Genomic DNA, 12,814 nt, shown 5'->3' on the forward strand with positions numbered 1-12,814 from the left:
GACTCCTGGTGTTCAACCCATAGAATTTATAATTAGCAACTCCAAGAAATAGTGTTTTTATATATTAGTGTTATATATTATATACTTAGTATGTTTATATAACTAATATATATTATATAACTAATTGTATATTAGTATGTTTGATTTTTATAGTTAAAATTCTAGTAGTAGTTAGATCACAGAGGGTAATACTGAACATAATATTGGCTGCATATTGTTTAACTTTGAAATTATATTGTAAGTTGTAAGTTTATTGATTCCCAGAGCTGAATTATCCATTGGGAAATTTTAATGGATAGACTGCCATATTTACATTTTTTAATAATTTAGAATGTGTAATAGTTAAATTTGGGTACTGAAATCAGCTGACTGAAAGTCACTTACAGAAATAATAGATTTATATTTGTGAATGCCAAAATGTACACCAAAGAGTGGCTTTGGAATTTATTTAGTTATTAAAAAATAATTGGATAAAAGCTCATGGGTTGCTGTTACTTTGGTATATCAGTATAGAAATGTTCATATATTAGATGTTCAGAAGTTATAAAGTAGATATTTTAAAGTTTTTTCACTGTATTTTTTCTCAAGTATCATTTTTAAGTGTTGAACTTAACATATATTTGAGTATTTTCAGGGTTCAGAATACTCATTATTCCATGATATAGTTGCATGTTTTTAAAGTCAAAACAGTATTTGCCAGATAGAAGAAACAGACTGATCTTAAAGCTTAAAAAAATTTTTTTAACAATATTTTACAAATAGTTTTGAGTTGGGATATGATTTTCTTTTTTTTTTTTCCCCAAGTAGGCTAGCAAATTACCTTTGGTGTGAAAAAGTATTTGTTAAAGGTGTTTTTTTACACCTTTATGATTTTACACCTTCCATGATTAACTTTAAACTTGGGTTTTTAAGCCCAAAGAGAATGTTTTATGATCCTCTTTAGGTTCTGAATCCAAATTGTTTGCACATTTTAAAATTAGTGCATTTAAATGTAACTTTAAATATATTCTATTTTCATATGTTATCATTGTTTATAAACTTTTTTTTTTTTTTGCTTATGCAAGTAATATACACAGTACTACACAAGTTAATTTTGGGAAATTTATACTTTTTGTACTTAATGTTATATGTAATATCACACATTGTTAGTCATGGTTGTTCAGAAAAATAGAACCACCTCTGTGTGTGTGTGTATGTGTGTAGAAAGAGAGGGAAAGAGAGAATGGGTGGGTCAGATTAGGAACTGGCTCACACGATTGTGGAGGGTGGTAAATTAAAAGTATATAGGGTATGTCCACAGGTGGAGACTAGGGGAGAGGTGCAGTTTGAGTCCAAAGGCAGTCTGCTGGCAGAACTCTTTTTTTCGGTTTGAGGAGTGAAAGTCGCTGAGTCATGTCTGACTCTTTGTGACCCCATAGACTATATAGTCCATGGAATTCTCCAGGCCAGAATAAGTGGGTAGCTGTTCTCTTCTCGAGGGGATCGTCCCAACCCAGGGATCGAACCCAGGTCTCTCATATTGCAGACAGATTCTTTACCAGCTGAGCCATCAGGGAAGCCCAAGAATGCTGGAGTTGTTAGCCTTTCCCTCCTCCAGTGGATCTTCCCAATCCAGGAATTGAACCAGGGTCTTCTGCATTGCAGGCAGATTCTTTACCCACCTGAGCTACCAGGGAAGCCCTTGTTTAAGGAGATTAATCCTTTTCTCTTAAGGCCTTCAAGCCCTTGAGTGAGTGGATGAAGCCCACTCACATAATGCAAAGTCTACTGGTTTAAATATTAATCTCATCAGAAACACATACAAACAGATACAGCTGAAATAATGTTTGACCAATATCTGGGTACTTTGACCTAGCCAATTTGCCACACAAAATTAACCATCACAATTGGTATACTATGATTTTGTGTTTTGTTTTCCTGGTTTGGAAAGGAAAGCTTTTCTTAGTATTTAACAACTATAATGTTACATGCAGTTCAACACCCTTGTATTAGTAAACTTCTTCATTTAATAAATATATGAGTGCCCAGAGCCTCATATACCAAAAAATCTCTACTTTCATGAAGCTTACATTCTAAGAGGAAAGACAGATAAAAAAATAATAAAAATATGCCAGGTATTCATGCATGCCTTACAGGAAAAGCAAGATAAGGAGAGAGTAATAAAAGATGGGGGCATAGGGTGCTGTTTAAGTAAGGTGGTTTGAGAAGGCCCCTTGAGTGATAGTTGCTCAGTCATGCCTGACCCTTTGCAACCCCATGGACTATAGCCTGCTATAACCTTTGTCCACGAAATTCTCCAGGCAAGATTACTGGAGTGGGTTGCCATTTCCTTCTCCAGAAAAGACCCCTTAACTTTTCATTTAAGTAGAGACTAAATGAACAAAGAAGAAGATCATGCAGATGTCCAAGTAGAAGGCATTCTGGCTAGAAGGAAGAACCTGAGGTGGAACAAGACTGGCTGGTTTGAGGACATCTGAGCAGCAGTATCACTGGAGTGGCAGGGCATGCTGGTGTTAGAGGAGCCAGCTAACGAGACAGGAGGCTGTGGCGAGAATGTGAGATGCTAGTCCATTAGTCCTAATAGTCACGGAGTCTGGGGGTGGGCAGATGAAGTGGGGAAGCAGGAGAAAATCTGCATCTCTGATCTATGTCTGATTATTTCTGTCTTTCCACGTCGTGCCCATGCCTTTTAGAACTACTTCCACCTCTATTCACATTCTACATCAGAGTTCAGTTTTGGTCTTCAGATCCCCCGAGTCTATGACCAGCTGGAAGGGAGAACTGAAGAATAGTTACCTACTCATCTTTGTGGTGACTCTGGGATTCCCCATCCCATGTAAGGTCCTTCCAGCTGTCTATAAAATACTGTTCTGTAGTCCCATCCCATGCCCAGAATACCCCCAGAATGAGAGAGGAGCTTATTCCTTTTCTTGTTTGTGGGCTTTTACTTTTGACCTGCTGGAGATCTGTTTAATTTTTTGACTCAGTTTATAGGAGTGTTCTTTGAGTGTTTTAGTGTTGTGGAATCCATCTATGCTTTTTTGAGATTTTGAGAACTCCATGGTCTTAAATTTACTCCTCAGAAAGTAGTATTTATTTATATAGTTTTTTTTCACCCCCTGGTGACTTGGAATGGTCTGAATTTCAGGATGCAGCTGAGAATTGTAGGTTCTAACATCTGCTGTCATCAGAAAGTATTTCATGATCTCCACCAGCAGCTGAGGCCAAATTTCTGAACACTACTTTTTCCAAATATAATTGTTGAATAATGGGCTTGGTTCTTCTTGGAACTTATAAAGTTACCTCATGGAATGGAAAAAGCTTTTGCCAACAGTTGGAACATATACTTGACTCGGTGACTATATTCAGCCAAACCATGTTCAGATGTTTGTGCATGATGTGCTAATCACATGCCCATTCTGTCATGGAGTGGTTTTAGTTAGTAGTATAAGTGTGCTGTGTGCCTGAGCAAGGAGATACTTCACTTTGCACTGAAGCCCTAAATTATTGGGTTAAAACAGTGTTGATCTATTTGGCAAATTGTTGGTTATTTCTTCTGGATGTACAGATCCTTATGTTTTATTACTATTTTAGTTTTATTTCATTTTTATATTCTAGTATTTCAATTTTTATTATGAAATGACTTTTATGAAAATTTTATTTATTATTTTATTTATATTTCAGTTTTCATTGTGTATTGACAGTTTTATAAAATCTCTTAAAGAATTTTAAGGATTTGAATATGTTATAAAACATCTTTAATACCTTATTATAAAAATTTTCAAAATCTCAGTAAGTAGGTAACTCTAGGATTGTTGTTAGGGATTTAATAAAGTATTTCTATCATTTGATTCAGCATGTTATATTGAATAATTACAGAAAAATTAATTGCCATTTTTATAAAAAATTCTGTACTATTTCCTTTCTTTACTTATGGCTTCTACTATTGTTTTGTTTAGAAAATAGTATTACTCGAAGTAATGAATTTGCTGAAAAGAATGAACTTCAGAAATACAAATATGTCTTACATCCAAGAACTACAGGCTTTACTTTTGTAGTTGACCGTCTAAGAGAAGGTAAGCAGCTGTCTCAAAATGTACTTTTTTTATGTAAGTGACAAAAATTGGTGAACTTCACATATAGCTCTTTTGAATTTACAAAGCACTTCTTTATACTTTATTTCAAGAAATAAGAATAATAGTGTATTTTTATACTGACTTGACTCCATGCACTAAAATGTTTTAAAAGAATCAAAAGAAAACATTTTTTCTCCTTTTTTGGAATAGAAAATAATAAAATAATACATACAGTTAGTCTATCATTCCATTTTAAAATGTTTCTTAAAAGTCGTAAAACTGTCTTGAGAGTATCACCTATAGTTATTTATAGCTTAAAAAATATTTTTATGTTCATTATTCCACTCAGTGCAACAAATGATTCTGGTTGGTGGAAAGGAAGTACTGCTACCTCCAGTTGATTGTTAAACAGAATTGGCATCCAAGGTGGTTAGTAAATTTCCATAGGTCATGGATAGAACCTCATTCTTCTGCTTCCTACTCTGTGGCTCATAGTACCCTCTGCCCCTCATGTCCTCTAGAACCATGTTTATCAAAGGGCATCTAGAGATAAGGTTGATTCCATTGACCATGTCACACTCATTTAAATGCTTACATTTTGATATTTTTATGGGGAAAAAAACAATTGTACATTTTGTTCTAGCTGCATACTTAAGTAGTTATATCTTCATACACACATGTACATACAAATAAATAATAGACATATGGATATATATGAAAAAAGGAACTATCCAGAAATACCCTAATTGGCATCACTGTTGTTCCTTTAGGGTTTAACGTACTTTAAGATGTAATGTATAACCTCATTTAGTGAACCCTGCCAAAAGAAGTATCTTTACAACTAAGTACTCATGAGTTAAAAGAAATGTATAAAAAGTCCAAAATCACATTGGTATAGTAAACTAAAGATGTTATCCCTGTTAGTTTGACTTGCTTTTGGAATTCTGTGGTTATAACTAAAATGAAATGGAAACATGGGCTTGATGGTCATATTGTTTATGACCATCTACCCATAGAAACTCATGGAGATCACAGTTCTTTATGCCTATGGAATAGGACAGGGAGCCCAAGACACTAAAGCAGTGATCCTGCTATTTGTTTTTCTTCCTCAAAACATGGTACCACTTACTGTGGCATTCAGTTTAGGCTCACCCTTCTCATTCCATAATATGTTTTTTATTTTCTAATTGTCTGATATTTTATAGTATTTAATGATTACTTTTAAAGTATTTCTGACATCATGGAACATGCTGTTGGAACACATCTTTTGCTAATAGAGATCATTTTAATTGTAGGCAGGATAATGGAGAAATTATTTTACAGTGGATAAGGATATATCTGTAGAACTATCTGTTCTAAAATCTGGAACATATTTTATTAGCAAACTGATTTATAACTTTGGGGAACATGTATTACTTAGTCATCACTCAGAGTACTAGTTAACAACCACAGTATATAATTTTTCCTGCCCAAATTGGCAACTGATCTTCCCCCTTCAATGTAGCAGTCAAAAAATAGAAAGGTAATACAGATGACTCCATTTGCTTCAGCTAAAAAAAGTTGATGAGTCTCTTTACTTCAGTTAGAAAAGTAGAATGGGTCCTATATACTATGATAATAATAGAAACAGGAAATGTGATGGCTATAATAGTAATCAAATTAGAACAGCAGCTAACATTTATTGAACATTTACTAAGTACCAGGCATTATGCTAAGTGCTTTGTATGCGTAAAGTCAGTTAACCCTCACAACAACCAATATTTAACTTGTAGAGCAAAACTAGAGCAGAACTTGAGGCAAAGAATCAGTTCAGAGTTATTGGAATATAGTTCATCTGACTGAGTAGGCTGTGGTCCTTCTACTGTAATATGGTGCCTCTTATATTTATAGTGTGATTTCAGTTAAAGCACCTTTGTAATAATAATGAGCTGGCTGGTTTCTTCAAGGAAAGTATTTAAAAGAAAAAACAGGCTCAATGGAGGGATGGTAGTCACAAGTTGAAGTGGTTATGATGCTACCTGAGATGACAAGGTGAGCAGGCACAGTCTGGTGAGGGTGAGGAGGTGTCAAGTGAACAGAGAGAGAATAGGTTTCATCAAGAATCAGAGGTAAAGTGGTTCTAAGACCACCATCTAGTCAGAGTGTCCTTTTAGAAAAGCAGTCTAATACTCAAAAAGGGCCCAACACAACTTTCTTATCTTTTTGAGATCTGCTTTTAGTAGTCAATTAAGTGAAAAAGCAGCTTGTGTTAAACAAATGACCATCATAAATAAATATTCCAGTGGAAGCCCAGAGACCACATATTAAAGCCAATTACTGAAGAAATCTTTGAAGACAAGATGGCAGAGTAGAAGGACTCAAACCTACCTCTTCTCACTAAAATACCAAAATCACAACTGCTGAATAACCATCAACAAAAAAGACTCAAACCTACCAAAAAAGATACTCTACCCACAAAGACAAAACAGAAGCCACAAGAAGATGGTAGGAGGAGCACTTTCATGATATGATGAAATCCCATCCCTCTGATGGGCCACCCACAAACTGGATAATAATTTTATCACAGAGGTTCCCTCACAGGAGTGAGAACTGAGAGCCCTGTGTCAGACTCCCAAGCCTGCAGGTCTGGTATCAGGAGGAGGAGCCCGCAGAGCAGTTTGGCTCTGAGGCCAATGGATCTTGAGTAGAGGAGCTCCATGGGACTGGGGGAAACAGATGCCACTCTTGGAGGGCACAGACACGGTTTCATGTGCACAGGGACCAAGGGCAAAGCGATGACTCCATAAGAATGTGGGCCAGACCTCCCTGTGGGTCTTGGAGGGCCTCCTGAGGGAGACAGAGGTAGGCTGTGGCTCACTCTGGGGACAAGGACACTGATGGTTGACACCCAGGGGATTCTCATCAGTGTGAGCTTTCCTGGAGGTTGCCATTTTGGCACCAAGATCTTGCCTCACCCAACAGCCTGCAGGTTCCAGTGACAGAACGCTTCAGGCCAAACAACCAACAGGGTGAGAACACAGCCCCACCAATCAGGGGGCAGGCGCCTAAAGCTGTCCTGAGCCAACAGCCGTCTATAAACACACCCTTTGACACAGCCCTGCCCTCCAGGGGGATGGAACCCAGCTCTACCCACCAGGAAGCATGCACAAGCCTCCTTGGACCAGCCTTACTTACTGGAGGACAGAAACCAGAACCAAGAAGAATTATAATCCTACAGCCTAAGAAACAGAGACCATGAACATAGAAAGTTAGACAAAATGAGATGGCAGAAAAATATGTTCCAGAGAAAGGAATAAGAAGAAGAATAAGTAAGCAAACTAGAGATAGGTAATGTATTTGACAAAGAATTCATAGTTTTGATAGTAAAGATGATCTAAGATCTCAGAAAAAGAATGGAGGCACAGACCGAAAGGATATGAAAATGTTTAATAAAGAGCTAGAAGCTTTAAAGAACAAACAGATGAACAATACATTAACTGAAAAAATACACTGGATGGAATCAATATCAGAATAAACGAGGCAGAAGAATAAGTTAGCTGGAAAACAGATTGGTGGAAACCTCTGCTGCAGTACAGAATAAAGAATAAAAGAATGAAAAGAAATGAGGACAGTATCAGTTACCTCTGGGACAACATTAAACACACCTTGCATCCCAGGGGTCCCAGAAGAAGAGAGAAAGGGCCTGAGAAAATATTTGAAGAGATAATAACTGAAAACTTCCCCAGCCTGGGAAAGGAAATAGTCACCTAAGTCCAGAAGTACAGAGAGTCCCATACAGGAGAAACCTAAGATGAACACACAAGACAAATAATAATCAAATTGACCAAAATTAAAGACAAAGAGGAAATATTAAAAAGCAACAAGGCAAAAGCAACAAGTAGCATAAAGGGATCTCCCATAAGGTTATCAGCTGATTGTTCACCAGAAACTCTGAAGGCCAGAAAGGAGTGGCATGATACATTAAAGTGATGAAAGGGCAAAAGCTACAACCAAGAATACTATAACCAGGAAGACTCTTGTTCAGGTTCCATGGAAAGATCAAAAGCTTCACAGACAGGCAAAATCTGAGAGAATTCAGCACCACCAAAACAGCTTTGCAGCAAATGCTAAAGAAACTTCTCTAGATGGAAAAGAAAAGGCCACAACTACAAACAAAATTACGAATGAGAAAACTCACCAGTAAAGGCAAACATACAGTAAAGCTAGGAAATCATCCACTCACAAATGTAGTATCAAAATGAGAAACTCTGACAAGAGGAAATTACAAATGAAAGATGTTGGAAATGCGTTTGAAATTAAGAGTCCAGCAACTTAATTTGTGTATGTGTGTATATCCATGGATATGTGTATGGATATACACACATACACACACATACATATAGACTGCTATATCAAATCCTCAAGGAAACAGCAAACCAAAATTCTACAGTAGACACACACAATAAGTAACACAAACAAAACACTAAAGATAGCCGTCAAATCACATGAGAGGAAAACAAAACAGGAAGGGAAGAAAAACAACCAAAAAAAAAAAAGCAAAAAACACACCCCAGACAATTAACAGGATGGCAATAAGAACACAAATATTGATAATTACTTTAAATGTAAATGGATTAAGTGCTTCAACCAAGAGACACAGACTGGGTGAATTGACACAAAAATCAGACCTGTATATATGCTGTCCACAAGAGACCCACTTCAATCTAGGACACAGACAGACTGAAATAAAGGAATGGAAAAGGTATTCCATGGAAATGGCATTCAAAAGAAAGCTGGAGGAGTAGTACTCATGTTAGAAAAAGCAGACCGTAAGAAAAGACTACTACAAGAGACAAAGTAGGATACTACATAATGATCAAGTGATCGAGAAGATAAAACAACTGTTAATATACATGCACCCAACATAAGAGCACCTCAATCTATAAGGCAAATACTAACAGCCATAAAAGGAGAAACTGACACAGTAATAGTGGGGACTTCAACACCACACTTAGATCAATGGACAGAATCATCTAGAAACAAAATCAATCAGGAAACATTGGCCTTAAGTGACAAATTAGATCAGATAGACTTAATTGATACAAATTGACTTATTTACAAAGTAGAAATAAAACCCAGACTGAAAACAAACTTACGATTACCAAAGGGCAAATGTGGGAGGAGGGATAAATTATGAGTTTGGCAGTAACATCTACATAGTACTGTATATAAAATAGGTAATCAGCAAGGACCTAATGTATAGGATCGGGGACCCTACTGAGTAATCTGTAACAACCTATATGGGAGAAGAACGGATATATGTATAACTATTTTGCTGCACACCTAAAGTTAACACAACATTGTAAATCAACTATACTCTAATATGAAATAAAAATTAAATTAAAAAAACAATTATCATGAGGTAACATCTTTACTGCTAACTCACACATGTGTGCTCGCTTCGGCAGCACATATACTAACTCACACATGTAACTGAATTCACCATTTCTGACACCTAGTAGCTAGCACAAGGCAGGTGAGAAGTTTAAGACATCAAGAAGTTATGATTAAGAAGTCTTAGCAGGAAATACTGAAAAAGAGAAAATGCATAACAAAGAAAGTAGTTTCTGAGCCTCTGTTTACAATATACTTCACCAAGACTAAGAACATTTAGAAACACACACTTAACTTGAAATACAGCACCCATTATATAACATGATGCAGATGTGTTCTTGTAATAATAATGGTGAAAAGTTTTTCCTGAGTACCTTGATCTCCATCATTTTTGTACTTGATTTTATATTTTTACTAGATTATAACTGTCTTAAGGATATGTATTGTCTTTCACGTAATAAAGACTAAATCAGTATTAGGTGGGTTGAATGTTTTCTTTTGTCTGAATAGATAAGCACAGTGTACTGCCATCTTCCCAGCGCTATGTGTTGTTACACTGATCGGTCTCTATCATGGGAAGTTTATTTTTTATGTACCTCTAATCACAGGACAATTCAGTAAGTGATTATGTAACTCTTTTTGGTACTAGATTAACCCAGATCCAAAAGAAGTTGCTCACTTAGAAAAGAGCTTTTCCATGAGAAAGTTTTTGGTTTTGATTTTTAGTTACACAGTGTTAATAAATTTATCACACAACTTAAAAATTTTAACTTAATGCACCAAAATTTAGTTATACTCATACCATCACTGCTGCTATATTATTTTTAACAATAGTAGCTTTATTCTTCTTTGATTTTAATCAAGTAAGGATTTCCTCCAACCATTGGTTTTGTTACATGTTTGGAAGCCATCACTAAGTTGTAACCATGCAGTATTGCCTTCATCATTAGATGGCACAAGTGTGCACATTTGAGGCAACTTAAAATCAAGTTAAAGTAGTTGGGAGTGAGAAGTCAAACACTCCGTTGAACAAAACCCTGCCTTCAAGAAGTTTATAGTCTTCCTGGATAGATAAGAATAGTGTTTATGGAAATATAAAAAAAATAATATGACTGCTTAATTATGTGCTGGGTTGTGTGGTGTATATAGTATAAATTATTATGCTGAATTACACAATCACTTCATGGCAAATAGATGGGGAAATAATGGAAACAGTGACAGACTTTATTTTCTTGGGCTCCAAAATCATTTCAGATGGTGACTGCAGCCATGAAATTAAAAGACACTTGTTCCTTGGAAGAAAAGCTGTGACCAACCTAGACAGCGTTTTTAAATGCAGAGACATTACTTTGCCAACAAAGATCCATCTAGTCAAAGCTATGGTTTTCCTGTAATCATGTATGGATGTGAGAGTTGGACTATAAAGAAAGCTGAGCACCAAAGAATTGATGCTTTTGAGCTGTGACATTGCAGAAGACTCTTGAAAGTCCCTTGGACTGCAAGGAGATCAAACCAGTCAATCCTAAAAGAAATCGGTCCTGAATATTCATTGGAAGGACTGATGCTGAAGCTGAAGCTCCAATTCTTTGGCCACCAAATGTGAAGAACTGACTCAATGGAAAAGTCCCTGATGCTGGGAAAGACTGAAGGCAGGAGGATAAGGGGACAACAGAGGATGAGATGTTTGGATGGCATCACTCGATGGACATGAGTTTGAGTAAGCTCCAGGAGTTAGTGATGGACAGGGAAGCCTAGTGTGCTGCAATCCATGGGGTCACAAAGAGTCGGACACGACTGAGTGACTGAACTGACTGACTGACACAGTTACAGATATATTCAGTGAAAAGAGCTCATGTTGAAATACTCAGGTAAGGCTTCTTTAAGAAGCTTCATTTCCCTTGGAACTTAGAGACCTTATGTAATTAAGATAGGCAGAAAAAAATTAAGGATGGCTGAGGAGAGGAACAGGAGAGTATAAGAACGGGCACTGAGTTTGGGCCAGGTGGAGCTGAGTGGTCAGCTAGGGAAAAACCAATCTGATTGAACTGAAGACGTGTGCTGTAAACTAACAGATGGTACTTAAGAAGGTTGTTTGGAGCCATTATTGTTGAAAAATTAAATTCCTGCTCCCGAAGAGTCATGTTTTTATTTTTTTCCATTTCTAGATCAAGTCACTCAGCAAACAGCTCACGTGTTAAGATGCTACAACATATGGATATATTTAAGTTTCAGATTTGAAATAAAATGTTTTTTTAAGTCAAAGTAAAACAATCCATATTTTAGCTTGTATTTAGTTCATATGCCTAAATTCTGAATATGAAGAATACTGTCTTGCCACTAATCTAGAGGATATACACTTAACACGTAAAGATTAAGTAAATTCCCACTAGGCATTTTGGATCAGCACACCTGACCAAACTTCCTCAGTTTATATTCAGGGAGAGAGAAGTATTAACTGAACACCCAGATTACACTTATAGGATCTGATAGTCCTGTGTTAGGCTCCCTCATTTTGGTCTGTGGTAGTTATTTGTCCTGAGAAAGCTGGTGGTTTTCTAGGAAGTAATAACAGTATATTGATCATAGAGAGCTCAGTCTTCAGTGGCATTTTTAGACCATTTTTATGTCTCAGGCTTTTTGCTACCTACTGATAACCCAGTCTGTTCTTGCCCATAGTGGCTGTGTAAATGGGGGACGAACAATGGCCAGCAGGAGTCATAACACTGCACATAACTTAATTGGTGAGCCTCCCCCAGGATTGCATTTCAATGACCGTTCTACCAAACAGCGTGTTCAAGGAGGCCAGGAAGAAACGCAAACAAACTATTGGAATATTCTGTGCATTAAGTTTCATTGCACTCTGACCTGTTTATGTGACTTTTTTATTGCTGGAAACTGTTTGTAAAATACAATAAGAGCCTTCCCTTGTGTTAAAAAAAAATGTAATTGTGGAAGTAGATCTCTGAGATTTATTAGAATATTTCCTGAGACCTAAATTTTCATCTTTCCCCAGATTTGCAGATATCTTTGTAGACTCTCTTTTGAGGCCATTTTTAAAAGAACAAAGCTTTTATCTATGGTGATGAATAAAATACAACAAAACCTAAAGGAAATTTGGATACTGATCAGTGGGAAATCACACAGATCAACTAAGTAACTTGGTCTTAATACATCATGAAGCAGAAATGATCCACACTTGCCTGAGCAAAATTATATATGACCATATGTTAAAGAACTTTGGAGTCGCTTATTTCAAATCTTTGAATGCCATGGTACTGCTTTAGATCATAAATGGCATTTATATTGTTCATTTTCATTTTCTCTCTCTTTGTCATAGTAAAACATCTGAGATGCTCACTTCGGAC

The 12,814-nt window shown here is 36.4% G+C and overlaps 1 protein-coding gene across 3 annotated transcripts in view; it reads left to right on the forward strand.

Annotated features, from left to right (window-relative positions):
• Window positions 1–12,814, forward strand: part of LCLAT1 (lysocardiolipin acyltransferase 1) — a 188,386-nt gene that overhangs the window by 106,592 nt on the left and 68,980 nt on the right. For all 3 annotated transcript variants that reach the window (XM_043917508.1, XM_043917507.1, XM_043917509.1), the window contains one exon: window positions 3,960–4,076. In XM_043917508.1, the coding sequence (XP_043773443.1) occupies window positions 3,960–4,076 (117 nt within the window). The remainder of the gene's footprint in view (window positions 1–3,959; window positions 4,077–12,814) is intronic.

Source organism: Cervus elaphus, chromosome 11 (assembly GCF_910594005.1).
Source record: "Cervus elaphus chromosome 11, mCerEla1.1, whole genome shotgun sequence".
Lineage (NCBI taxonomy): Eukaryota > Metazoa > Chordata > Mammalia > Artiodactyla > Cervidae > Cervus > Cervus elaphus.